Below are 26,651 nucleotides of genomic sequence, written 5' to 3' on the forward strand. Positions count from 1 at the left end.
ACCAAAGCCTTGGACTGTGTGGATCACAACAAACTGTGGAAAATTCTTCAAGAGATAGGAATACCAGACCACCTGGTACGACAGAGGGGACGACAGAGGATGAGATGGCTGGATGGCATCACCAACTCAATAGACATGAGTCTGGGTGAACTCCAGGAGTTGGTGATGGACAGGGAGGCCTGGCGTGCTGCAGTCCATGGGGTTGCAAAGAGTCGGACATGACTGAGCGACTGAACTGAACTGAACTGAAGACTAGGATAGGGAATATACAAGATGAGGCTGACACTTAGAAGAAAGTAAGAAATTGCTAAAAACAAAACACAAATGATGGGGCCACATCAAAGGGGCCAATCTCCCCAATGGCTAAAGCAGGAACAATCTGAACAACAAAATAAATAATGTAGCATTGGATATAGCCCAAAGTATCCAAGTAAACACCCATAAATAAATAATTGAAAAAATACAGAGATGAGGGAGAAAAGTCTCCTATATAGAGAAATTGTGAATAACTTACAAAGTTACTCTCCCATCAAGGAAGAAGAGCTTAATTCACCACCACAACCTCCATCACCACACCTGAGTGTGGGCTACACATGGGAACTTGCTTCCAAAGATGGGAGCGGAGAAGACTGTCAAATACTAAGTTGGTTTGGTGATTAAGGTTAACATCATCAATGACGATCATGTTGATGGCAGGTACCCTGAACATGAAGTGATGAAAATGACATTTCACCTCCGAGATCTTACTCCCCAAAACTCATAACCCCACTCAATTAAAAAACTATCAGACAAATCCAAATTGAGGAACATTATATAAATTATCAGTACTGTTTAAAACTGTCAAGGTCCATCAAAAACAAGGGAAGTCTGAGAAGCTATTACAGGTCACAGACTAGAGGAGACTAAGGCGCATGAGGATCAAAAGCAATGTGGTATCTTAGATGACGGATGGAGAAGTAGACAGACATAGATGATTAACTTTGTTTTTTGAGGGTATTTTTTTGACCACTGGAGGCTTTCAGGTATCTTAGTTTCCTAACCAGGGACTGAACCTAGCCCCCTGCAGCGAAAATGCCAAGTCCTACCCCCTGGACTGCCATGGAATTCCCTACATGATTAACTCTGGACAAAACAGAAAACATTCATATTATTTAAACACCCATGAAACATTAAAAATAATTGACCATTTGGGACCCTAAAAAAGCTTCAACAAATTCCTAAAAGCAATTTGTACAGGCCTCTTTTTTTTTTCTTCATAGTGTAACAATTAATTGAAGATTGGTTGAATAAATTACTGAATTTTTGTTAAAAGGCCTATCAACTTATTTTTTAACATTCCTTTCTGTGGGCAATTCAGGCGGCTCAGATCTTTTTGGATTCTCAGCATTTTTCAGATATTTTTGCTTTTACCGGTGAAAGAAGATTTTTATATTCTTACATGATAAGTACAACATAAACTTTCCTGTTTTCATTTCCCATTCTAAATATTGTATAGTTTACCTTCCTACTGGCACTCTTCTACATTATTTGACATGTTTTGAGCTGAATTTTTAACCCTTATCTGCTCCATTAGAGAAAAAATAACACTTTTTGCCTTTTGTTTATTGTTTCATTCAGGAATCAAAAGTAGAACCCATGTTTTATAATTTTATAGAAAAGGACATTTGGATGAATTTAACTTTGGTATAGTGCACTTATTTTTTTTAGAATTAAAGAACTGGGATAACTTTAACAATAACCTGTATCAGTGTTTCTTGATTTTTTCCCTCTTTACCTAGTTTGATTTTTAAAAAAGTTCCTATTCTCCTACCTCTGTAACCCATGTCTATCTTTGTAGGGAAATGTGCCTTAAGAACACATATTATAGATGTGTCATGTGGTATATGGAAGACTGTCTACTTTTTCATATAGTCATTGATAAAGAACTTTATTTTTACTGATTATAGTATAAGAACTGTAGATAGTTTTGTTTTTCCTTTCAAAAACAAAATTATAATGCTGAACATGATTTCCCACATAATACATGCTCTACCTTCAACTTCCAGGGATTCTGTTATGGACAAAAATCACTATTCTAAATCAATCCTTAATTTTATATTTGAGAAAACAAAGACCAGAGAACTTAAATAACTTTATCAAACTCACACTGTGAAATAATGACAAGTCAAGAGTTGACTGATAGTATAATGTTCTTTCTCCTAAGTTTGTTGCAAACTTTTAAAATCTAGGAGAAAATTAGATTTAAAAAATAGAAATAGAGCCAGAAACATTTCTCTCCTATTAAGAAAACTCTCTTCGAAGAGTGCTCTCTGAAGAAAGCCCAACCAAATTAATTTTTTGGCTTCTGTGTATTAATTTGATCCCCAAAGTACAGAAAGTTAATTTATCTTGATATGAAGTAGAAGTCTTACTCCCCAAATTGTTCTCTTTACAGTGCCTCTGTGATAAAAAATGGTTACAGAATTCTGAAATCTATTGCCTAGTGCTTTTATAATCTCAGGGAATTTCTTGCAGGCACATAGGGTATTAGATATCCCAGTGGCAACTTGTAAGCTCTGTGTTGTTCTATCAAAAACAGCTGCCAAATCATTCTGTAGTCTCTTCAGGACATCTCTCTCATTCAACTTAACCATGAAGGTGGCAACTTTCTCAAACTAGTCACATAAATAAGTTTTTGTAGGAAGCCATGAATATGAAGGAGAAAAAACTAGCTCAATCAAGAATAATAGCAATGTTTCCCCAGGATCTAGTTCCATTGGATAGTGTGCAGGCAGAAATAAAATTCTGAGTAGAGTAAGGTGGAAAAGAACTTTTTTAAAGAAGAACATACAACGTCCTAAATAAAACTGAATGTAGACGCTAAGAGGCAGCTTTTCCACAAGTATTTAACCCTATAGATTCTCTCTCAGCATATACTTCCTGTGTAATCTTAGCAAATAAAACTCTGGAACTCAGCTTCTTCAGGTGTATAAAAAGAGGCTTAAGCTAGATACTATCTAAGTTTCTTCTAGCTATAAAATTTGTTTTCACATAACAAAGTCATTTATAAAGAGTAATTGCCAAATATACCCGTCAAACGAAAACTGTCTCAGGGAGATAAGAACAGTATCTGTAAAACGACAACAAGCTAAAAATAAAGGCCTGTATCTCTTAATTTGTTCTGATTATCAATGGTAATCAGAAATTGTACAATGAAGCTGAACTTACAAACTTTAAATGGAAATTCAGACTACAGCATTATTATGGAAGTGGTATAATATCTATCTAGTTTTGTTGATATTATTTATGAAGGATGGTGACATAGTAATGCTTTTCTTCCCCTTAGAAAATAAAGAGGAAACTTGGTTTGGAAACAATCAGTTCACACAAAGATAAAGGATAACAAAAGCAAGAAGATTAAAATTTTTTTTTCTGGGCAGGACATGAGTGAGAAACAGAGATTTTTTTTCATCTATGTTTCACTACTATTAGTAAACTTCATTACTCTTAGCATACTCATGTTTTTCATGGTGTCAAATTTTGAGGTGAATATAGCCCACATTATTAGTGCCATTTTAGCTCATTGTTCCTCATTATCAGACTTGGGAAGGTAGCAGAGAGTAATGCAGTGGTTTTCAAAAAATATTTCTTGAGCAAGCAGATCCATTATCTTTGAAATTACAGAACACAGAGAAGCAGAACAGCCCTGATTGCAGATGAATGGGGAAGTAGAGCCTACGCTTGCTTTTTGAAACTCTGGGTCTTCCAAGATGACAGCCTGGATACCTTTGTTTTACTGGAAAACACATGGGGTTTTGAGTTCCCTGTAACTGGGTTCAAATCTCAGCTTGCCCACTTAAAAGCTGTGGGATGGTGAGAGAGTGACTTAATCTCTCTGAGATTCAATTACTTGTGTGTAAGAGACTAACAATAGTAAATAACAGTTTTACAACTGTTGTATGGATAGAATGCTCAATAAATCTCAATTCATTCCTGCTTTTGCTTAAAATTAAACATAAAATCACTTGTCCCACAGTTTAAAACAAATGGGCATAGTAGTTATCTTCAGTTATAGGCCTCCCCAAATTCAGGTTTAGGTATTTCCACTGTGTCTCAGGTGGTTTCTCCTCCCTCAGGTTATTAGTGTCAAGTTTCTTTTTGTCCCAGGGGTTCTAACTATGCCTTACTACCACCCTTATTATATCTAGTTAAGCCTAGATAAACACACACACACACAAATCAGGGGTTTATTATGAAAACCCCATAATACACAGTGAATATTCCATGGTTCTTATATTTTTCTTTTCTAGACAAAGGGAAAAATATGCAAACTTTAAGTTTCAAACAGAACTGTTGAAATTATTTTTTCATACTAACTTTTATTAGGAAGGTTATTAATATTTTTACGTTGGAGGCCATTCCTTTTTAAAAATCAAATTTGATTATATATCTTTCAGAACATGTCAGCAAATACAACTTTAGTTCCCTCAAAGTGAGACTTAAACGTTCTTTTTCTTCTGATATAGCTCTTATTGGCTTACTCTAATAGACTCAATGCTTAAAGTGATGGGTCCGAGTCACAGCTCTGCCACTAAATGAGCAAGTGACTTAACCTCTCTGAGCCTATTTTCTCTTCTGTAAAATGAAAATAATGCCAGCTTCATAGGATCATTATGACAAATTGAGGTAACATACCTAAAAGAATACTCACAGCTATAAAGGTCAATATGATGGCCATTCTTTCCTTGCACACATATCTAGTCTGGTGCTAGGAAATATAAAAGAAAAGGTTAGTGGCCTTTGCTTTTTAGGGGCTTACCAATTCCAAATATGCATGAAAGCCAAAACAAACAAAACCCTTGAACGCAATTCAAATTCAGTGTGAGGCCGGGAACTAAATATATACCTGTCTTTGACCGTGAATTGGCATCACCAGTCTCAAAAACAGTTGCCACACCAAACTTAAAAAATAACAAAACAACCTAGTCACAGAAGTGACCAACCTTGAGGTGATCTATTAACATTTTATCTATGGAACATAATCTGATTAAGAAGATAGTAATGTGACCAAGATAACCCCCTAATTAATTCTAATTTGTTCGAGGTTTTAAGGATTTTTTTAGTATGCTACGTACATTCTGGACAAAGGAGAATACAAAAAGTGAGAATGTGTTATACAACTCTTCCATAGCATGGATAGCTTTGATTCTCATCATCAATACTGGTTAGCTACTGTACATTAAAACTACGCCCAGGGTGAAGCTTAGAATGCTATACCATCGCATTCTTAAAGGAAATACCTTTTAGCAACATCCTAAATCCTTTGGTTCCATTTCTCTATTCACTGAAAATTTACAATAACCTCTTTGGCTCTACCTGTATTTCCACCCTCCCCTTCAAAAGGAGAACCCTATTCTCCTAAATGATGAAGACGGGTAATTTTGTCAGTTATATTTACTCTTAGCCTTTAGGCTTATAACTTGATATTTTGTGATTTGCTTAGTATGCTTAGTACTCCAGACCTTGAATGAATTGATGAAACTTCATTTTCTAACCCTGTAAAGCTAAAGATGAGCAGTTTAGCAAGATCTAATACCCCACAAGCCTCTCAGTTCAGGAAAGGGTTATTTCAGAAATCTAAAGAACAAAACAAAATCTCTTCTTTATTTTGGCAGGGGGAAACAAAAAAATACTGAGTACAGAACAGTATAACACAGGACAGCATTCTGAACTTTTTGTCTGACTAAAAATACAGACTACTTAAAAACCAGCAACAGGTATACCTACTTTTGGATGTGTTTCTGAAATGCCAAATTTTATACTACATGCAAAACCTGCAGAGCTCACTTTCTTAAGTAGAAAATGCATTGATAAAATAAGCGCTTTGGTTATTTAAATAACCATTCCAAAGATGCCTGCTTCGTAAACAGCATTTTGAAATTAACTATAAAGGGCCCAACGCAAGCATTTAAAAAATATAATTGGAAGTATGAAATGGATCTGTGTTTATAGATTGCAATTTTCGAAGATAATATTTCATTTTAATGTAATACAAGACCACAGGATTTCAACTGGAAGGACGTCCTTAGAGATCATATTGCCCAACCTGAAATTCAAATCTCGGAGTATTAGCTCGACTCCAAACCAGTCCGGACCGGAAGCCTGAATCGGGCCTACGCATCTCTTTTTAAAAGAGACAGGCGAAACACCGGATTCCCTCTACAGTTTTTGAGCGCAAAATGAGTAGATTCTCAAGATGGGTGTAGATACTTCTAAAAAATCATCTAGTTTGTCCCTCTGACAACTCTTCTGGTGTCCGGGGATCAAATATCTAGGTTTTACTTCTAACATGTTGAGAAGCCACAACCTCTCTCAGTAAGCATCCTCAAGCTTCACCGCACCTTCAGAAAATCGTTTTCTTCATTTGATTTTTGGACATTCAAGCTCCCTAGAAATCGCTCCCTTTGGTGGAGCCCTGCGGCGTTCGAAAGAGCAGCAGCCGCAAGCCCTTGGCTGCCCCAGTCCTCTCTTGAGTCTCGCTGGGTGGGATTCGGCCAAGGGCGCCTTGAGGCACGTGGTGACGAGGGGACCAGGGAAGCGATCCCCGCCCTGCTAGCCCCTTAGACCAGAAGCGACCCGACCCGACCCGACCCGACCCGACCAAACCCCGAGGCAGGCCCCTTCCTGTGAAGTTAGAGACTCGACGATCCAGCTAGGATCTCGGTTCATTTAACAGGGCCCTCGCCCCCCAGTTCCTCAGAGGCCCGCCTCTCCTCAGGGGTCCTGTATACCCCGGGGGCGGCAACTGACGACGCTCAGAAGGCGAGAAACGGCTCCCTAAGCCGCTCGCTGGGTCCCTCTCTCCCCAGAATGCACCGGGGCCAGCAGGAAGGCCGCTCCGACCCCTAATTTTCCCGCGAATTCAGTTCAAAGAGGCGGCCGGGCCCGCGATCGGCAGCGCGCACGGGCCAACCAAGCCGCGCCTCCGCGAGAAGCGCCTCCGCGTGACTGACGGGGGAATCCGCGGGCCAACGGGCTGGGCGGCCGGGCGGCGCGCGCTCCCGCCGACCAATCAGAGCGCCGGGCGGGGGAAGTGGGCGGAGCGAGGCCAGGCTAGGGTGAGCGGTCTCTCGAGCGGAGCGGGGTTCTCAGGAGGAGACACTTTTTTTTTTCCTCCCTCCTTCCCTCCTCTCCTCCTCCCTTCCCTTCCCCTCTCCTCCCCTCTCTCCTCCTTCCCCCCTCGGTCCGCCGGAGCCTGCTGGGGCGAGCGGTTGGTATTGCAGGCGCTTACTCTCCGGGGCCGCCCGGCGGGTAGCTGGCGGGGGGAGGAGGCAGGAACCGCGATGGCGCCTCAGAAGCACGGCGGTGGGGGAGGGGGCGGCTCGGGGCCCAGCGCGGGGTCCGGGGGAGGCGGTTTCGGGGGTTCGGCGGCGGTGGCGGCGGCGACGGCGTCGGGCGGCAAATCCGGTGGCGGGGGCTGTGGAGGCGGCGGCAGTTACTCGGCCTCCTCCTCCTCCTCCGCGGCGGCAGCGGCGGGGGCCGCGGTGTTACCGGTGAAGAAGCCGAAAATGGAGCACGTCCAGGCTGACCACGAGCTTTTCCTCCAGGCCTTTGAGAGTGAGTGTGTTGGAGGCTTTGAGGGCAGGAATCTCCACTCTTGAAGCGTTAGGGGGCCGGGACACTCGTGCTGGGACCCCCTTCGTCTCCTGGAGTCGGTTTGATTCGGGAGTGGAGGGCGAAATTGAGGGGGCTGTTCCGCCTTCGGGGGTTACGGCTCACGGGGGCTCGAAGTCTAGGGGCTTTGGGGGAGATAGGCTAAGGGCTCCAGGTGAGGTTCGTGCCTCCCCAAAAGGTTTACACGCGAGCTGAGGCCGTGGGGCCCCGCGTTAAGAGCAGGCTGCTTTTAGGTGAGGAGGTCACGGTTGAACTGTACAGTTGGATCTGCGGTACAGGACGAGTTCTTGCTTTCTTTCATGCCTTCCGTACTCCAGAAGTACAAGGCTGTCGGTTATAGGTTCAGAGGAGCAAAATTAAGCCTGTGAACAGAGGAATGCAGTAAAATCGACCAAATTGTCAGTCTGAAATGCCTTCGCAAGAACTTGGTGCTGCACATTAACAGGGCACCTTTTGATGCTCTAAACCTTTCAAATCTTTCTACCCATTTAAGGGGGACGTAAAGTGAGACAGGTAGTGCTTAAGCAACTCACTTCTCTAGACACGCTTTCGGAATTCTGCCCGTTGTGTTTGTCTTCATTTCAGAACATTTTCTGATGTCAATTTCTGTTTTTAAGGTCTGTTTCGAGGGCAGAGCTACGACTTAATTTAGGAAGGGGGCAAGGTGTCTGGAAACAAACAATAGAATTTGTAAGAAACAGCATGACTATGAGTAACCTGCCCTGTTCTTTAATGAATATTACGTCCTGGTTGTTTTCTCTCTGCTTTGGTGTGGATGTTGTATCTGGATGATATTTAACAGCTAGATGTCTTACAGATACTTGAATAAACTCAATTCTACCACTCAATGTCTTTATTTACAATTTTCCGTGGCATATGTTAAGGGCATGGTATCAGCTGTGCTTGGAAAGATGTATTACATTGTTTAATACCCTTCTTTCATTCTCTCTCATTAGTGCTTCATGAAATTCTAATTGACATTTAATACAAGGAATTTCAGTTTTTATTGAAATGAGTATTGAACCTGCTTGAGAGAGATTTACATTATTCTCGCATTTCCTTAATACAGTTTCGGAAATCTGTAGAGGCTTTCAATTGGAAATATTAAAGCACAGTGATGACAATAAACATACATGTTTGTACTCTTTCTAAAACATCTCATCTCCTTTTAGTTCATTTGAGACTAAAACTTAGCTAACTAAAGATTGAGTGGAAATTTTAAAAAATTCTCTCTAAACATTATGAGGAGAGAAATCCTCGAAGAGTTTTATCTGTCTTGCTTTCTGATGAGTCTGCTTTGTAGAGATGAACTGTCATTAAGAGTTAGATTTGGAAAAAAAAAAAGATTTGGTCACAGAACAACTTGATTCTTCTCTAATATTGATCTTAGTTTCTGAGACGTGTATATGCTTTGATGTATTTACTAATACAGTCATTTTTATACTGCTTTATTTAAAGAAATATATTACTAACATGTCATTAATGTAACTGGTATTATGGTATTTGTGTATAAAAATATTTTCTATCTATAACCTACGTCCTTTGTAACACATTTACGTAAACAGAATTAAAAACATTCTGGGAATCTATTACTTTAAAAATGTGTTAGGATAGTATTTACATACTGAGGTAATATTTACTTGAGCAAAATAGAAACTTCAACTATAGCTAGAAATAAATTCAATGAAAATTTTAGCTGATCTGTGTTTTAGATTTCAGAACTAATTTTGCTCATATCTGTATTGGGACATCTATCTGGGTAACAGTTGTATTCTGTTTAAGTTGACTACTGGACAGACTTTTGAAAAGACCAATTAAAAAGTGAACATTTCATTTTTGTTATTGGCATCAATATGGAGTTCTTTTACGGAATCCAACTATCTCATTTTAGCTACTTTTTAGAAAGAGATGGGTTATTAATAGTTTATATTAACTAAGTTAAATGAATATAACTACTTCTCTGCAGTTCTGCATACAAACTCGTTTAAAAATAGCTGCCTTAGATATGCAAGGCTTAAAAACAAGATTATAGAGTACCTTAAATTTAAAATAAATGTAGATGAATTTTGTGAATGTGTGTTGTAGACTGAATGTCATTTAATGTAATTGTGCATACTAATTTTCTTGATGTAAATATTCAGTACATGATTTTCATATAGGTGATTAGTTTATATTGGTTATAACATGGCCTGGGTTGGTATTTTCTTAACAACTTAAGTAATGAGTGAATTTAGATAACATTTGGATTTTGTTTCTGTTACCTAGAACCAACGCAGATCTATAGATTTCTTCGAACACGAAATCTTATAGCGGTAAGTAATCAACAAAATTCATCAGCATTATTTTTTTCCTAGAATTTCATCTATTTAATTTGAATATTTTAACTTTTTTTATAGCCAATATTTTTGCATAGAACTCTTACTTACATGTCTCATCGAAACTCCAGAACAAACATCAAAAGGTACATTTTATGAATCTTATTTCAAGTTGATCAAACCATGTTAAAATTTTGTTTTAAAGTACGATCTCTAATGAAAGGTTAAATATGAAAACTGAGGTGAAAGAGTAATTGAATTGATTGCAAAGCAACTTTTTAAGTACCACTTTTGTAAATCCCAGTTGATTGCCAGTTTATTCCTGATAGAAATGATTTAGTAGTGAAGTAAATGAAGTGATTTTACTGACTGATGTTTTTGCTCTGTGCTAATAGTTTTTTTCAAGTTTGGTTGGAGTTGATTTAAATATTTACTAAATTAGGGCTCATGGGAACTTATCTTTGATACATAAGTTTACCAGTTAATGTCTGAGTATTTCTTTTATGTTCTAACAATAAATCTCATTTTATATTTTTGGTGGTTGTTTTATTAAAAGGGAAATACTTCTGAAGTCAGTAGGAGGAATGTCTTTAAAAACTTCTTAATCTTAATTACGTAGTCTTAAAGTGGAATCTAGAGGTGTCAGAGAACTTATTTTTACTTTTAACATTTAACCGTATATAATTATGGAATGCTAGTTTCTTGTTCTGTGCCCATGATTATTTATTGAGCATATCAAGTGAACAAAACTTTAAAGGAGAGAACCTTTACTAAGCATTTGGTATTGTTATAGTCTTGACTTAGGAAAACCATTAAGCTTTTCAGTAAACTTTGAAACTAAACTCCTTTGGAGACTCCTGCTGGTTACTAAGTAAGTATCAATGTTTTTTATGGTAAGACATAGTTCAGTTTTGTAGATCTATCTAGATGTATTTTGAAGGATTGAAATGTTAAAACCATTTGTCTTTTGATAATCCCTCTGGATCCAGAGAGAGATCATGCACACGCGATTGTGCGCACGCCTGCACATGTATTTAACTAGTGAAAACTGTCAGATTTGTAAATAACTAGAAAGAAAGCGATAGACTAGGCAGCAGAATTAAATATGTCAATTCTTTACCTGTCTACTCCATGCCAGGGTTCAGGAAACTTTTTATGTAAAGGACCAGATGGTAAGTACTTTAGGCTTTGTGGTCCAGTAAACAGAATTGAGGATATTAGGTAGTATATAGGTATTATACAAAAAAGAAAAACATATGTCAACGAATTTTTGATGAAATTCAAAATATAATGATTGAGTGCAGTGTATTTTTTTTTTTTTTTTTTTTGGCCACATGGCCAGCAGGATCATAGTTCCCTCACCAGGGATTAAACCTAGGCTTCGGTGGTGAAAGCACTAAGCCCTAACCACTGGACCACCAAGGAATTCCCTACTGCAGTGTTTTATAATACATGCCTACTAGTAAGAAATGTGGAATTCTTTTATTTTTGCAAAGTGGAGTGAGGGGATAGTATTTAACATAATTGGGATTTAGAGTTCTCTGTTACCAAATCACTTGGAAATGTTTATCTGTAAAAAGCATTCTGGCTTATAGGCTGTGCAAAAACAGACAGTAGGCTGGATTTGGCCAGTGGTCCATAATCTGCAGACCCTTGATTTACTCTATAAAAGTAGGAGGATTTTATTAAGTAGTAAATTTTTCTTTCAATGTTTTTAATATGGAAATGAGATCATCTAGAGGATTTTCCTGGCCATCCAGTGGCTTAGACTTTGCAATTGCACTGCAGGGGGCACGGGTTCTATCCTTGATCAGGAAACTAAGATCTTGGATGCTGCCATGTGGCCCCCCCCGCAAAAAAAAAAATTACTGCAGTTATCATCTAGAATGCTATATGATTTTAAAGTGATAAAGTTCTTTAAAAGTAAACTTGGGTTAATCTATAAGTGGATTAAAGAATACATCATAATTGTTTATTAGACTGTCTGTGGGATTCATTTCTCTTGTCCTCTAATGAGTGGAAGCCATTTTAAAAATTTGGTAGTAGAAGTGAATTTTCTTGATTTAGTATCCCATAGGTAAAAAATTGTCTTTTGGGACAGATTCTAAGCAGTTTGCCAGCCAAGAGACATACACATTCCATTTAGTCTATTTTCCATGTAAAAATGCATTAGGAATCACTTTATTCTTTTGTTGCATGCTTGGCCTGTATAAGACACTGACTCATTTTTAACACTTATACTACAACTTAATATCTTCAAATGAGTGCTGTCTTTTTCAAAGTAGTTAGTGAATTTGGAAGGTGACAAATTTAGCCCAGTGATTGTGGTCTTTGTTCACAGTGTTCTTGAAACTGCTTTTACAAAATTGCTTTTAGTACTATCCCTTTACTCACCATGTTTTGGGAACTCCTTTTGTACCATTACAACAACATAATATTCATTGTTGGAATATACTTATCACTCCTTTTGACATGCAGGTGTAAGAGTAAATCTAGTATATTTGTAAGTCTTTTACTTTCGTTGCACTTCATAGAGGTATTCAGATTTTATAGGCTGCCACTACCCTGGCACAGTGGAAACACTGGTGAGGAGAGAAGGGTGTCTTATTGAGCCCATTTTACTAGGTTTCATGCAAGCTGCTTCTGAATCCTCCCTCCAAAATTTCCTGAAATTTCTTGAATTTTAATAATATTCTCCATTTTGATGACCTTTTGATAACTATATCCCTTGTTAAATCTGAGCTAGAGTAGCAGCACCTTTCTAAAAAACAGAAATACTTGGTGTTGGGAGGTGAGGCTGCTTTTCTGTAGTTGCCTATATGGTTTGTTTTGTTTATCCTAAGGAATGCTGGGTTGCTTGTATGATCTAACCTATTTCAAATGGTTGTTAATAGTCAGTTCTCCTATGTACAGTCTCCATAAAGTTGGAAGAGATGAACCTTGTGACCCACAGTCTTAACTTTTCTTCCCACAGACAAGGTTTCTTCTTAATCGTTACACAAAGATAAACATTTTATTCTTAAAAGTTTTCAGAAACTTTACAACCTCCTTAGTAGTACATTTCAGTATTTATACTGAAAAGTTCTTTGTAACTAGCCTAAAAGAATCATAGGTTTTTCTTCTTTCTTCTCTCTTATCTATGGAGATTGAAAATGTATTGCCATCCTTCTTAAAGAACTTCTTCCTATACTTTATCAGATGAAACTTTAATATTGAGGTTTTCAGTAACTCTAAAGGTAAAGAGAGAAGCTTTTTTAAAAAAGACCTTTTGTTAATGGAGGCTATTTATTCATCTGAAATATAGATTATATCAATTCTATTCTTCCTATCAGTGTTTTGCTATGATATATTTGCATCACCATTTCTCTGCTGATATTTTATTATAGGGTACAATAGCTGTTTTTGAGGAATGAGCATATTAGTAATTTCTAGTATCTGAATTCAAGCTTTACAAAGTAATTTATGTGGAATGCATGAACCTTTTTGAGTTCTAAATTTGAAGGGAGTATAAGAAATACTTGTTTTCCATTAACATATATGAGTCTAGTTTTTTAGCCTCTAAAAAATGTAAATAGTAGATTACCTTAAGAAGATGAGGCTTATTTTAGAATCCATTCATTCTTAAATTGCTTACTGAGGGCGTGGTTATTCTTAATTTAAGTTTCTATTTTGTGGAAAACTACTTTTTTCTCTTAAACTTATTAAGTGAAAAAGCTGATGATTTTGTTATGATTTGATGGTATGTCCTTTAAACTTCAAAGTTTTTTTCATGATGGTGACAACCATCTCTTTACAATGACATATTTAACTTTAGCCATTGCTGCTCATCTTTGAGGGTGTTTTACTATACTTCATATGTTTTATGGAATATCCATATTTGTCAGGTTACTTAATAGAAATATGAATGTTTCAAAATATACATAATTTGCATTTGTTTGGCTCAGTCCGACAGATGCTTGGCACCTACCAAGATTAAGGCAACATGCCAAGCACCATGTGGCTTTCCTTGAAGAAGACGAATCTCTGCCCTTTAGGAACTTATAATCTAATAGAAATAAAATATTTATTCAAGTTTCACATTTAGGAGACTAAATGTCAAAATAAGTATACACCAAGTTCCATAGGTAGGGAGAAATCCCTGTAGTTTTGGATTAATTACCCAAGGTTTCATAGAAAAGTTAGCCTTTGAAATGGGACTTGAAGGCTTGTTTGCTGTATTATTATATACACTATCTCAATAGTATTCATTGTTATGGCTAACCATCCATAATTTATCTTATTAAAAATAAAAATCACATACCCAGTTTGCCTATTATAGTGACAATAAAGTATAATCTGTTTGTTTTTCCCAGTTGAGAAGTGATTATTTTGTTTATCTGTTTCTTCCAGGAAAACATTTAAAGTTGATGATATGTTATCAAAAGTAGAGAAAATGAAAGGAGAGCAAGAATCTCATAGGTAAGATAACCTATCAGTTTACATTAAGTGACAAACTTGAGGAAAAAAGAAAAAGTACAGTGATCATTTTCATTTTGATCACCTCAATATTGTAAGGAGTTAGAGCGAACTTTAGAAGTCATCTGATCCAAACTCATACACAAATCAGGGATTACTTCTGTAGCCTCCCTGGCAGAGACTCCCTTCTTAAGCCTTATCTTGAATATCTCCAGTGCTGGAAACTCACTGTTTTCTAAGGCAGTTCTATTCATTATTATTTTTCTCTACTACAATTTCTTGCATTTTGAATCAAAGTTTCTGTAACTTTTGCAGTTAGTATTAATCCTGCTACCTCATCTGAAGAAAGATGGAGGCTCATGTTTATGGTATACTCAGCTGTACTTGAGGTGCTGTGCCAAGTGCTTCACACGATCACATCTTTACTAAGGAATCATCTACAGTTCTGAGAGAGGCACTTTTTTTCCTTTTTTCATCCTTCCTCTTATTGACGTCCTTCAGACAAAATATTCTTAACTGTCATTTATATTTGAAATGTATTTATCACATGATAGTTTCAGAAACCTGGCCTTTTGGACAGAACCTTAATGTGTATTTTCAAATACGATTCCCAGAAGTAATCCCTAAATGTTCCCAGTAGCTTAATATCTCCCTAGGCTAGACAGATGCTTCCAATCCTAGACGGTAGGTATCTACTTACTCTTTGATAAGTAAAGAAAGTTGAGTATTATTCTAAAGAGAAACAGGGACTTGGGTGGTATTTGTTTATTCATTGACTACTTTTAGGGGAGAATGTAGAACTAAAAATACTAGATTTTTTAAAAAATGGAATTGAGAAAACTGCCACATGGATTTTTCTTTTTCTCTTGAAGTTTTAAATCATACCTTATCAATTTAGATAGGATGTACGTTAATTCAATGATGTTTTATTTATAGTATCTTGTTTCTGTGACTAAGAGATGTCATTTTTGTAATTGCTTTTAAGTTCGTCTTTTTGGTTCGGTTATTATTTGAATTTTTTTTTTAATCTCATTTAAAAAATGTTTGCAGTCTTGTAGGACTGAAGCGTAACTTATATTTTCCTATCTAGGCAGTCTTGATTTGTAAATAAACTTTGATGGTTCATTCTAGAAGCTGAGATCCCAAATCTTTACCTAATTGATTACTGCCCAAGAAATACCTTATAGTATTGGTTTATATAGACTGAAAATATGCTCAGTGCATGCACCCTCTGTTCTTTGCTTGAATTTCTATTCCAAATCCTATCTGTTCACCTGCCCTGGAAAGATCTTTTGGGACCCTCTGGGCCTTTTGTAGTTAAAGTGTGAAGCTATAGTCAGAGCCTGACCATACATCCTCTCTTCTTTTCTCCTAAACACCTTAATAGTTTGCCCTCAGGTCTTCTGAGGCTTGTGTGAGAAGGAAGAGTGAAAACAAAAAGAAGAAAACTTGAACATTTCTTCATCTCCCCCATCAAGGTTCTACCTTCATCACTGCTAAACGTGACTACCATCTCATTGTGACCTTGGCTTTGATAAATATTACAGAACTTCTCTTAGAGTGTGTGTTGTGACGAAGATAGATTATTATACTGGTACTCACCAAATAATTATATTCCTTTTGACCCAATGAGTTTAACAACTCTGCCAGTACTGTAACAGGGGTATTGTTGACCAACTCACAGAAACTTCAGAGAGTTGCATAGAATTCCTGCTTGTAATTTTGAAAATAGTCTAGGATCTAACTGGGACCAGTGAGTTGGTCATTTCAGCTCCCCAAGATCTTTTTAAACAGACCTATCAGTGTTGGAGCTGACCATGCTTGCTTAATACTCAGCAAGGCTCTTCAGGCCCATGAGGTATTGAATTACTGTACTCGATGTTCCACCCCCACCCCCCACGCCACACATACACTCCATCTTTATGAATGTCTCATTGTTGCTCCCAGAGTCACTAAAATTAACTGAGAAATTGGTTCATTTTAAGTTTACCCGCAAGGCCCTATGTTACTAAATTCCTTCAATGTATTTTGCATCTCGAATTAGGCATAATCCTGCCATTCTACTAAACTTTATTATCACATAGGATTCTAAGTTCCCTAGACAGCAGTATATAATGTCAGCACTATAAAACCTTGCTTGCAAGATCTATTGTCAAAGTCTCTTATGGGAGAACAAGGTAAATCTTTGTTGTTCCATGAAATTAATTAGTAGACATTAAAATCTTAAATCATTTACAAATAAAGTATCTCCCATCTATATTTTTATTCTGTACTATCTTAAACATAAAGCTCTTACTCAGTTTAATTGGATCCTGGATTTGTTCAGTAGCTATAGTTTGGATAGATTCCATTGGAACTCATGTTCTTTCAGTACTTCAACAGTCTTAATGTCTCCACTCTCAAACCCAATGCATTTCATTCCGCAAAGTTCCAGGAGACTGTTGAGATACCCCAGATACTGTAGTACTACAGCCCAAAGATTAGAACAGTCACATCCCTGATCTATTTATCACAGTTGTAGAGACTTAAAAACAAAACCAAATTCCTGGCATTATCTGTGCAAAGTGAAGTTGGTGTTGAAGGATCTTGGTTTTTTGTACTTTAACTCTACAGTTATCTTACTTGTCACAGATAATGGCAGAAATTTATTAGAGGAGAAGCTGATGGAATAAAAGAAACATGGGACATTTCATGGTTTTCACTTCTTTAAGGTATCAGTCAATTTGTGACAGTAGATCAGGGTTGCATTTGTAACCTTAAAACTCAATAGTAATACCCACCAACTGTGAAGATTATTTCTTTTGTTGTACCATGGCTTTTGCAAACTCCATAGCAATTAGCAAATTTTAGAAATTCATAGTGGTCACATCTCTAGTATCTATTTTTTCCTAATCTTTTCTTGCTCTTCTGGTGTGGTTATGTATATTTAAAATGTCTTTCTTTTTAGAATTTGTGATATAATACTTTGTTCTGTCCTCTCCATCTCTTGTTTCTGACTTGCCGGTATATTGTGGATTTTGAATTTTGAGTTTTGACCAAGCACTACGATTCATTGGTATAAATCTCTGATCTTTCTGTAGTAGTCTGTTTTAGCAGGATCCCAGGGAGTCTCTTGGGCTATTAATCCTACCAGTTTGGGAATTCTCTAGTCACAACTCCTGACTTCTAAGTGCATCTCCACTGACTGAAAGGTAGCATGAAAAGATTTCCAAATTGGAATTGCTTCCAGAAATATTTCCTGTGGTCAAATTAGAAGCATTTCCACTTAATCATTTTCCATTCCTGGTCCTGTTAGTAGCTGGAGAAATTCCTTCCAAAGATAACTGAAGTAGAACATCTACTAGGTATATTTCCAAGCCTATGTTTTTAGTAGGTTGAAAAGGTGCCTTCCATCACTTTATGTTGTTGTTATTACAGCCTAAACTTTTGAGTTAATAATCTTCCTTTTCTTATCATCTTTTTGTACTGTAACAAAATTTGGATCTATTTTTTTCTGGGATTCCCACTTCCTTCATGTACTATGTCCCAGACACTTTACTAAGACCTAGTGGATATAATGGTAAGCGAAACAGATGAAGACCTGCCTTTCTGGAGTTTATCAGCATTTAGGGAAAAAGGCATAATCGTATAATAAATATAAGTGCTGGGAAGTAAAAGTAGACACATAGGGAAACTATGGCTGTATGAGGCAGGAGAACCAGCTCTTGTTTGAGAGTCTAATTTGGGAATAGAAATGTTCAATGAGAGCTTCCCTGAAGGAAGAAGCTGAGATTTGAAACATGAATATAGGAGTAGAATGAAGATAGAGGGTGAGCAGGTAGGTGACTCTAGATAAAGGGAATGTAACATCACTTGAGGGCAGTGTAGCTGTAGAGAGATAACATTTGATGAGACTAGAGCAGATGGCCATGACCAGATAATGCAGGACCTTGTAGGCTATTTAAGGTTGTTGGTCGTTATGCTAAGAAAGCTGTAAATTATTTTAAATAGATGTATTGCATTAATGGTGTTACTCTAGCCACCTCTTTTGTAGGTTTAGCTGCATTTTTAAAACTTCAAGCTGCTTCTTAAGTTGATTATGTCTTTTTCCACCGTAATAGGGTCTGATGTCTTCCTCCCCTTTCTCTCTTTTTTTAACAATTCTGTCTTGATTGTAAGTTTTGAAGTTGTTTACATATCAACATCTTTTCAGACTTAAGTTTTAATTGTTCCTTTTTTAGAATCTGGGCCGTAAATTTCTTTGTACCTATGTACTTCTGAAGGTGCCTTATCATTCACCACTAATCATATATGATTCTTAAAATCTAGGTATTTGAAAACAGATTTTTTTCCCCCAAAACAATCATATCTTTATTGACTTTTTTTCTGAATACAGCGGCTTTTTACTTAAGTCTTAAGGAAAATAAACATCTTTTAGAAACAGCTTGATACACACAGTTTACAGTGTGAAGCAATATACTAATAAGAAATGCTAGTCATCTTAATGTTTACATCATAACATTAAATGTAACTTAGCTTATCATCACACTTGACCTGTTTTGAGGTCGTATAGCCATGACTCTAGAAATGAAGTCTTAAACCTGCCACTGTCAGATTAATGTGTAGAAATTTGAGGCGCTAATCTTGGTTTCTTTCCTGCATAAAAATGTTGATCCTTCTGTGGGATCTGTCTACTCCTAAAATTTGAGTTTCCTACATGAATCTCATCTCAAAATATTCATCTCTTATAAATTTAAATTTACTTAACCTTATTCTGCAGACTGCTTTACAATGTCAGATACTTGTCAATTACTTGTGCTTAAAATCTTATCCCCAAATTTCACATTCCTCCTCTAGTTTCCTGTTGCCATATTGCTTTCTTCCTAAGAAGATAAAAATAGGAAATACATCAAGAAGATGAACCAAATCCTTATCTGATACTTTATTCTGATCATCTAAGCTGGATTCTGTGCTGCCTAAGACCAGATAGGCTTGACCAGGCCTACATGTTTCTTTCTTCCCTTCCTCTGATCCAGCTTAACCAATTAAGATGTAGACACAGTAGCCACAAGAGAGGGAAAAGGGTAAATTAGAAAGGGAGAGAAAACTGTCCTCTTTCCTTGGACTAAACCACCGGTGAAAGGGATCAACTCGGCCTCATTGTTTCATTGTATTCAAGGCACATATCAGAGTGTTTACTTTTAGGAGAGTGTTTTCCCCTAGGGGAAATTATGCATAGCAAATCACATTCCCAAATTTGTTTTTTAAACTGGTTAATTGAAATTTGGAATTCCTTTTCTCAAACAATGTTATATGGTGGCTGAATGGATCTGCCATCTCATTTAATTTGTAATGTACCATTTAAAACCGTGCCTCAAACCATCCTGTGGTGACCTTTTTGTTAGTTTTTAATTTCCAATCTTTTGTAGATGGATACTTTTTGTAAAATATATTGATCACATACTTTGATGTCATGGCAATGCTAAATTTCTATAAAAATGGTTAAAGTCTAATTCTCAATATCTTGCCATGTGGCATGGTAAGTTTCTCCAGTGATCTCAGTGGGTAGACCAGGTTTTGAATAACACTAATATAAAGTGTTTTCTCCGAGAAGGCAATGGCACCCCACTCCAGCACTCTTGCCTGGAAAATCCCATGAACGGAGGAGCCTGGTAGGCTGCAGTCCATGGGGTCGCAAAGAGTCGGACACGACTGAGGGACTTCACTTTCACTTTTCACTTTCATGCATTGGAGAAGGAAATGGCAACCCACTCCAGTGTTCTTGCCTGGAGAATCCCAGGGATGGAGGAGCCTGGTGGGCTGCCGTCTGTGGGGTTGCACAGAGTCAGACATGACTGAAGCGACTTAGCAGCAGCAGCAAAGTGTTTTCTGGGTAGATCAATGCAAGGTATTTTTGTTGTTTCACAGTTGGAACCTAGGATCGAATTTCCTATAAAAACAATGTAAATAATTTTAGAAGTACCACAATATAATGGGTCCTGATCCCTGACCTTTTAAAAATCTTTCCTTTTGAAAATCATTTGTTGAGTGCCTTTCTGTAAGACGTTGATAGATACAGAGGACACTGATATGTTAAAAGAGAACGCGTGTGAAAAAATTGTGACAAAAAATGGTAAATACAAGTGCTTATCAAATAAATTAAGCTCTGGGATGATTGGGGATGGGGTCTTTGTAGAAGGGGAAGCAAGTATTTTGATGGATTCTTTAGTCTTTCATCCATGCCTCCCAATCTTCATTTTATAGATACCAGGTCATAGCTAATAACTGGAGCCAGAATTCAAACTTGAATTTGCCTCTATTTTATCATTCTATTCTACTTTCTTATATGAGGCTTTAGTAGGGCTAAAGAAAAATAGGAACCATGTCACAGACAGCACTTAGACAAAAGTTTTGGCAGTTGGGGACCCATTAGGAAATTGGAGAAAGAAATGATTCATTTAAAATGATGTTTTAAGAAAAATTAACCTGGCCTTTAGTATGTATGTTTAACTGAAGCAACTAAGAATAGGGTAGGCTGGTTGTGACTAACGAATTATCTTACAACATGTGGAAACTGTGGAATATTTCTCTCAGTTTCTCAGTTTTTATTTTGGAGTTTCACCCGTTCTGCATTATAAGGTTTTGTTTACGGAACAGTTTTTTATAGAAAAACGCTAGTTATCTTTTAGTAAAATGGCTTGTAGAGTTTATACATGGTGTATATACTTTTAAAAAATCAAGTTGGTATATAATTAACATTCAGTATAATACACTCACCTTAAGTGTATATTTTGAGTTTTGACAAATGTATGCATTTGTTTAACTGTAACCACAATTAAGATATAGAACATTTTCATCACCTTGGAAAAAGTCCTTTGAGCTCATTTACATACAGTTGATCCTCTTAATGTAATTTTTAAAAAATTTTTCAATACTTTAGTTACAGTTACTAATTTTTCCTTTGTGTTTATGCTTTCTTTTTTTGTGTGTGTGTGTGTTTATGCTTTCTAACTCTGCTTGAACCCTTATACTTCATAGTCATTTTGTTAGTCTATTGATATCCTAGCTTACTTTTCTTAGTACCATTCTAGAAATGCCCTTCAGGACTCCCACCCTGTATTTTTTTAGCATACACTTTCATGGATTATCTCACTAGAAAATAGAGGCATCCTCACATCTTCTTTTGAAATATCTCACTTAACCTCCTATTGCGCTAATACTTGGAGTCCTGGGCACAGTTACAGAACTAACCTGTTAGTAATATGGCCTCATTTCTGACCATAGCTCGTTCCTCAACGCTCTCTTGCCTCAAAGCCTTTATATAACTGTTCCCCTCTGGTTATATGAATGCATAGATTGTCACCATCATTTTTAAAAAAAAAAAAAGGTACCCTTTATTGAACCATATTGTGCTTTTACTATTTTACTTTGATTCTTTACACTAGTAAATTTCTTGAGTAAGGGTTCAGTACTGCTTCCCTTTTTCCAACATCTGTTCTCTATAGCCCTCTATAATCTGGTGTCTGTATCACATGACAGAAACTGTTCTGGAAAGTTATGAATGGCTCCCGATTTAAAGATAGATTGCTCTTTGCCAGTTTAAAGCTACTACAAAAGCCTGTTGATGTTTTCATTTATCCCAACTTAATAGTTTTTCCATTGTAGTAAATAGTTTTCAAAACAAAGGCTCATTATAGTTTATGCTTCCTTTTCATTGCTTATAAAACTAAAAGTGAAAATGACATGTTGAATAGTAACAAATTGATAGCATATTTGTGATTGTGTATTTCATCCCTCATTAAAGTAGAAAGTGATGGTTCTGCATAAGTTGTTAAGGAGGTTGAAATTCTGTAGCTTGAAAATACACTTGAGTATTGAGTAGCATGGATTCAGCTATTGTTTAGAGGGATGGGAAGGGAAATCTGTCCCTGTTTTACAGGTAGAACACTAAAGCACTATAAATTATCTTGCTTCTTATTTGGTGGTCTCTTTCTGCCTTGCTTCTTTGGTGTTTTTTGTTTCTATTTGTGTGGTGTGTGTATTTCAATGTGTATAGACACACTGTTGAGGATGTCATACTTAACACGGGAAGCATGGAGTCAGTGGGCTTGAATAGAGTTAAGAATTAGCCAAATGTTTATAAATGAGCTGAAGTAGCTTTGATTTCCGTGTTATATTTAAAGTCTAAGTTATTTTTGTTATAGCATATTAAAGTAGTAAAATTTTTTATTTGTTCTGTTTAGCTTGTCAGCTCATCTGCAGCTTACATTTACTGGTTTCTTCCACAAAAATGGTATGTATTTCAAAGTAAACTTACTGGCAGTCTACAGCAGCACACCTTTGTGAATGCAAAAAAACCCACAAAACTGTAAATTTGTAAAATTATATTTAATGGAAAAGATGTTGATTCTGATTATTTAATTTCTCTTTAGTGGATTTCCCCTGCAATTTCAGTTATGGCTTTTGTGGTCAATAGTGGAATATGGAGGATGTAACTTATAACTCATTAAACTTTTAAAGTAGTAGTTCTTAAGTCTTAGTCTGGTGGAAACATTTTGACAGTTTGTTTGAAATACATATACCTGGACCCTCTAAGGCCTCAGATCTAGTAGGGTTTTGGTGGCGTTTAGGAGTCTGTATTTTAATAAGGCATGAAGGTAATTCAGAAATAGGTTGTCTGAGAAACAAGTTTTAAGAAACTACTTTAAATAAAGAATGTGTATAACTGAGTCACTTTCCTGTACGTCAGAGGTTGGCACAACATTGTAAATCAATTATACTATTATAAAAATAAATAAAAAACTGTCTTAAAAGCTTTTAAAAATTGTAGGTCAACCTTGTACATACATAAGATTGTGCTCAGCACCTGGTTTCCTTATAGCTTTCTTGCTGTCCATTTAAGTTATGAGTGGATTTTTAAATTGTTAAAATAATCAGTATTTTGTGGGTTCATTCTTGAAGGTAAACATTAGCTTATCTAAATAGATGAAATTCCACCTCTTAAAACTCAATCATACCTTTTAGGGCTCCAAGTATTGCAGTTAAAAAAAAACTGTATAACATTATCTTACCCAACTCAGAGCCCTCATCTTTCCAGAGATCACCAGTAGAAAATATGGGAAAGATTTAATAAAATGAAATTTCTTAGATTTTGTTATTTTTTATTTACAATGTTTTTCAAACTTTAAATTATAAAGGCGGTGAGAATTTTAATTAATTGCCTCAGAACCTGGAATAGGGATAAACATTTTGAATTTTTTTCTTAATGACATTTTATGGAAAAACCCAAACAAACTTTGTGGCCATCCCAGTACTAAGCTATAACAACTGAAACGAGTACTGCTAACCAATGGGATATATCAATATGTTAGATACTGTAAAAGGAAAATTATATAGTCCTGAATGTTACTTCATTAAAAAAAGGTGAAAGGATACTGGGAAAAGTTTCAGTTGGTTTCAAAATGGATAAAATGCCTCTGGGCTTGTCCATCTTAAATTATATGTGTATCCTTTAATATAATCATGCAATGTAATAAAATCTTTATAAGAAACAGGTCAAGTTTTTCATCCTTGGTATTGTTTAGTAAGAAACAAAGTGTAATAATAAATAGAATGGTTATATTAGAACAGTTTGATAACTAGTCAAGTTTTTAATGTAAGAAATTTGAAGTCTGGTCATACCCTATTAGTCTGGTCATATTAGCAGCTAATGTAACTTCTAGTTTTGTCTTAGACCTGGTCTGTTTTTTTAATAGAAGTAACCTGAGTGGCATTTTCATGTTTTTTTTCCTAAATCATTTATAATCATCTTGTAGAGTTCTTATTTTTAATCATTCATTGTATTTGATATCCTGTGGTACTTAAAAAGTACATGAATTCTAATACTTTAGAAGCTCATAATTTGAATTTTATAGGTTTGTTAGCCCTTTGTTCTCAGGTACTTCTATAAACATAAATTACTCATCACTGAAATTATTGGTGGATATTAATTGAATACTATTTACTAACATTATATAAGTAACAGTAATTTACTTGAATTAATTAGTTGACATAAACTGCCACATGGTATGATCATTTTTTTCCTGTCTATATGACAGAACAGTTCAAGAGTTGCTCAGATTCACTTAAAGTTTTTTTTTCTTGATATTACTGGAATAAATGAGAAAGTAAACTGTCAATACTTCTATTTCCAGAAAGTAATTTCCCATTAAAACTTTGAAATTAGTGGAGGTTGGAAAGAAGCAGATATATTGCCTCTCTTGTCTATTCAAGGTATATTTGTAGTTTTTTTTAAGAAGTAATATTTTTAAGAAACCAGGATAGAAAAATAACATCAAGATCCCTAAAATATTATTTTTTCTTTTGTTTTTGAATGAAGACTTGTTTAACAGTTACTACTTATAACTGCTTAGAATGAATACACAGATTATCAGGGTACTATTTTCGTGGTGAGTATTGTTCAGAGAGTATTTTTGTTATTGCATTTTGGACATTTGGATATTTTGGGTATGTTAAATTATCTTTATCCTGGATACAGCTTTCAAGAGACTGATTCAAATGTATTTTATGTATATACCCTGAGTAAGAAGAGTGTTTCTAAGCAGAAAAAGTGTTGCCTAAAATTTCAGAACAAAGATTATTTCTTTGTATATGGGTTCATCTATAACATATATATGCATGTGTATACATATATAACATAGTAGTTCTGTATATTGTTGAAACTTAATGATAAATGAATGATAAAATATGGTTTTGGACTATTAGTGCCTTTGGGATTAAAGATAAGTTGTAGGGAAGTATTCTGGAACCTTAATTGGCAGAAGCCTTTTTTTAAAGTTCATTGATAAAGAGACTATATACTATCACTTTAAAATTAAGATTCCTAAATTCTGTAAACCAAGAGATTCTCTTAGGTAGTAAATAATATCTTGATTTTTGCTATCCCATTTAGGCTTTAAAGAAATTCTTGGGGAGGGAGCAGGGTTCAGAATGGGAAACACATGTACACCCATGGCTGATTCATGTCAGTGTATGGCAAAATCCACTACAATATTGTAATTAGCCTCCAATTAAAATAATTTAATTTTAAAAAGAAAAAAATTTGTAATAAATGGGGAAAGAACCTGAAAAAAAAAAGATTGTGGGGGAAAGGTCAAAAAATAGCTTGCTTTCTTGTGAAATGATAATATGTTTATATTATCATAAATAACTTATGTTTAATTTTTTTTTTTAATCCTTTCGGTTACAAGTTTTGGTCAAATCAGAGAGCCTTTTAGTTTAGACATCTGAGCATTCAAAATGAAATGAGAGATAGTAACCAATTCAATTTAAATACATCTTAAACTAGGATATTTTGCTAATAGATTTTGGGAGAAAGAAAAAAATGTTTATTTTGTGTCTTACCTATCCTGAACTATTTCATTTATGCTTTCTACTAAGAAGCTTTAACTGTATTTGTTAAATTCGGAACTGATTGTGGAGAAAAGGAATGAGTAAACTTGTGAGAAGACTTCATTATAGAAAGTCTTTGTTTGAAATTCTCAGACATCTTAGGAAAATGAGTACTATTTGTTAAAATAGAGTTTGAAGTATTGTTTTTCTATTTAGATAAACCATCACAAAATTCAGAAAATGAACAAAATTCTGTCACCCTGGAAGTCCTGCTTGTGAAAGTTTGCCACAAAAAAAGAAAGGTGATGTATAAAGTGATACTGGTGAATTAAATGGAATAATTTTTTCATTAAATATGTTTATGCAAATATATGTGTTTTTAAACTATGTGGTTGTTGTTCAGTTGCTAAACCATGTCCGACTGTTTCGCGACCCCATGGACTGTAGCTCGCCAGGCTCTTCTGTCCATGGGATCTCCCATGCAAGAATACTGGAGTGGGTTGCCATTTCCTTCTCCAGGGGATCTTCCTGACCCCGGGATCGAACTCAAGTTTCCTGCATTGGCAGATGGATTCTTTAAAATACGTTGATGGCTGAATTGTAAAATTGATAACCTCTTTTGCCAACCTCCCATGTCTTCAGGTTTTTCTAATCTGACTGTAGGTATCTGCATAAAACTTTGTTATGGAAGTATGACAATGTGGGGGAATAAGCTTATTTTTTAGCATCTTAGGACATAAATTCAGTTGCTTCCTGCTACTCTAATCTCTTAGCTTGTTTTTTTTTTTTTTCACCTTAGCTATTTAAACACACTGGTATTTTAAATAAGGGCTAAAAGAGAGTTTTTCCCTAAAGGAT

At 35.9% G+C, this 26,651-nt stretch overlaps 1 protein-coding gene across 2 annotated transcripts in view; it reads left to right on the forward strand.

The window, feature by feature from the left end:
• Window positions 1-6,666: 6,666 nt before the first annotated feature.
• The window catches only part of SUZ12 (SUZ12 polycomb repressive complex 2 subunit), a 41,586-nt gene continuing 21,601 nt past the window's right edge, over window positions 6,667-26,651 (forward strand). Inside the window, exons 1-6 of one of the 2 annotated variants that reach the window (XM_005896673.3) lie at window positions 6,669-7,596; window positions 9,919-9,965; window positions 10,050-10,114; window positions 14,358-14,426; window positions 22,646-22,695; window positions 26,010-26,095. In XM_005896673.3, coding sequence (XP_005896735.2) covers window positions 7,323-7,596; window positions 9,919-9,965; window positions 10,050-10,114; window positions 14,358-14,426; window positions 22,646-22,695; window positions 26,010-26,095 — 591 coding nt within the window. In that variant the 5' untranslated portion in view covers window positions 6,669-7,322. Of the gene's footprint in view, window positions 7,597-9,918; window positions 9,966-10,049; window positions 10,115-14,357; window positions 14,427-22,645; window positions 22,696-26,009; window positions 26,096-26,651 lie in introns of both variants that reach the window. The other variant, XM_070390409.1, reaches the window with a different exon arrangement.

This window comes from Bos mutus, chromosome 19 (genome assembly GCF_027580195.1).
Source record: "Bos mutus isolate GX-2022 chromosome 19, NWIPB_WYAK_1.1, whole genome shotgun sequence".
Classification (NCBI taxonomy): domain Eukaryota; kingdom Metazoa; phylum Chordata; class Mammalia; order Artiodactyla; family Bovidae; genus Bos; species Bos mutus.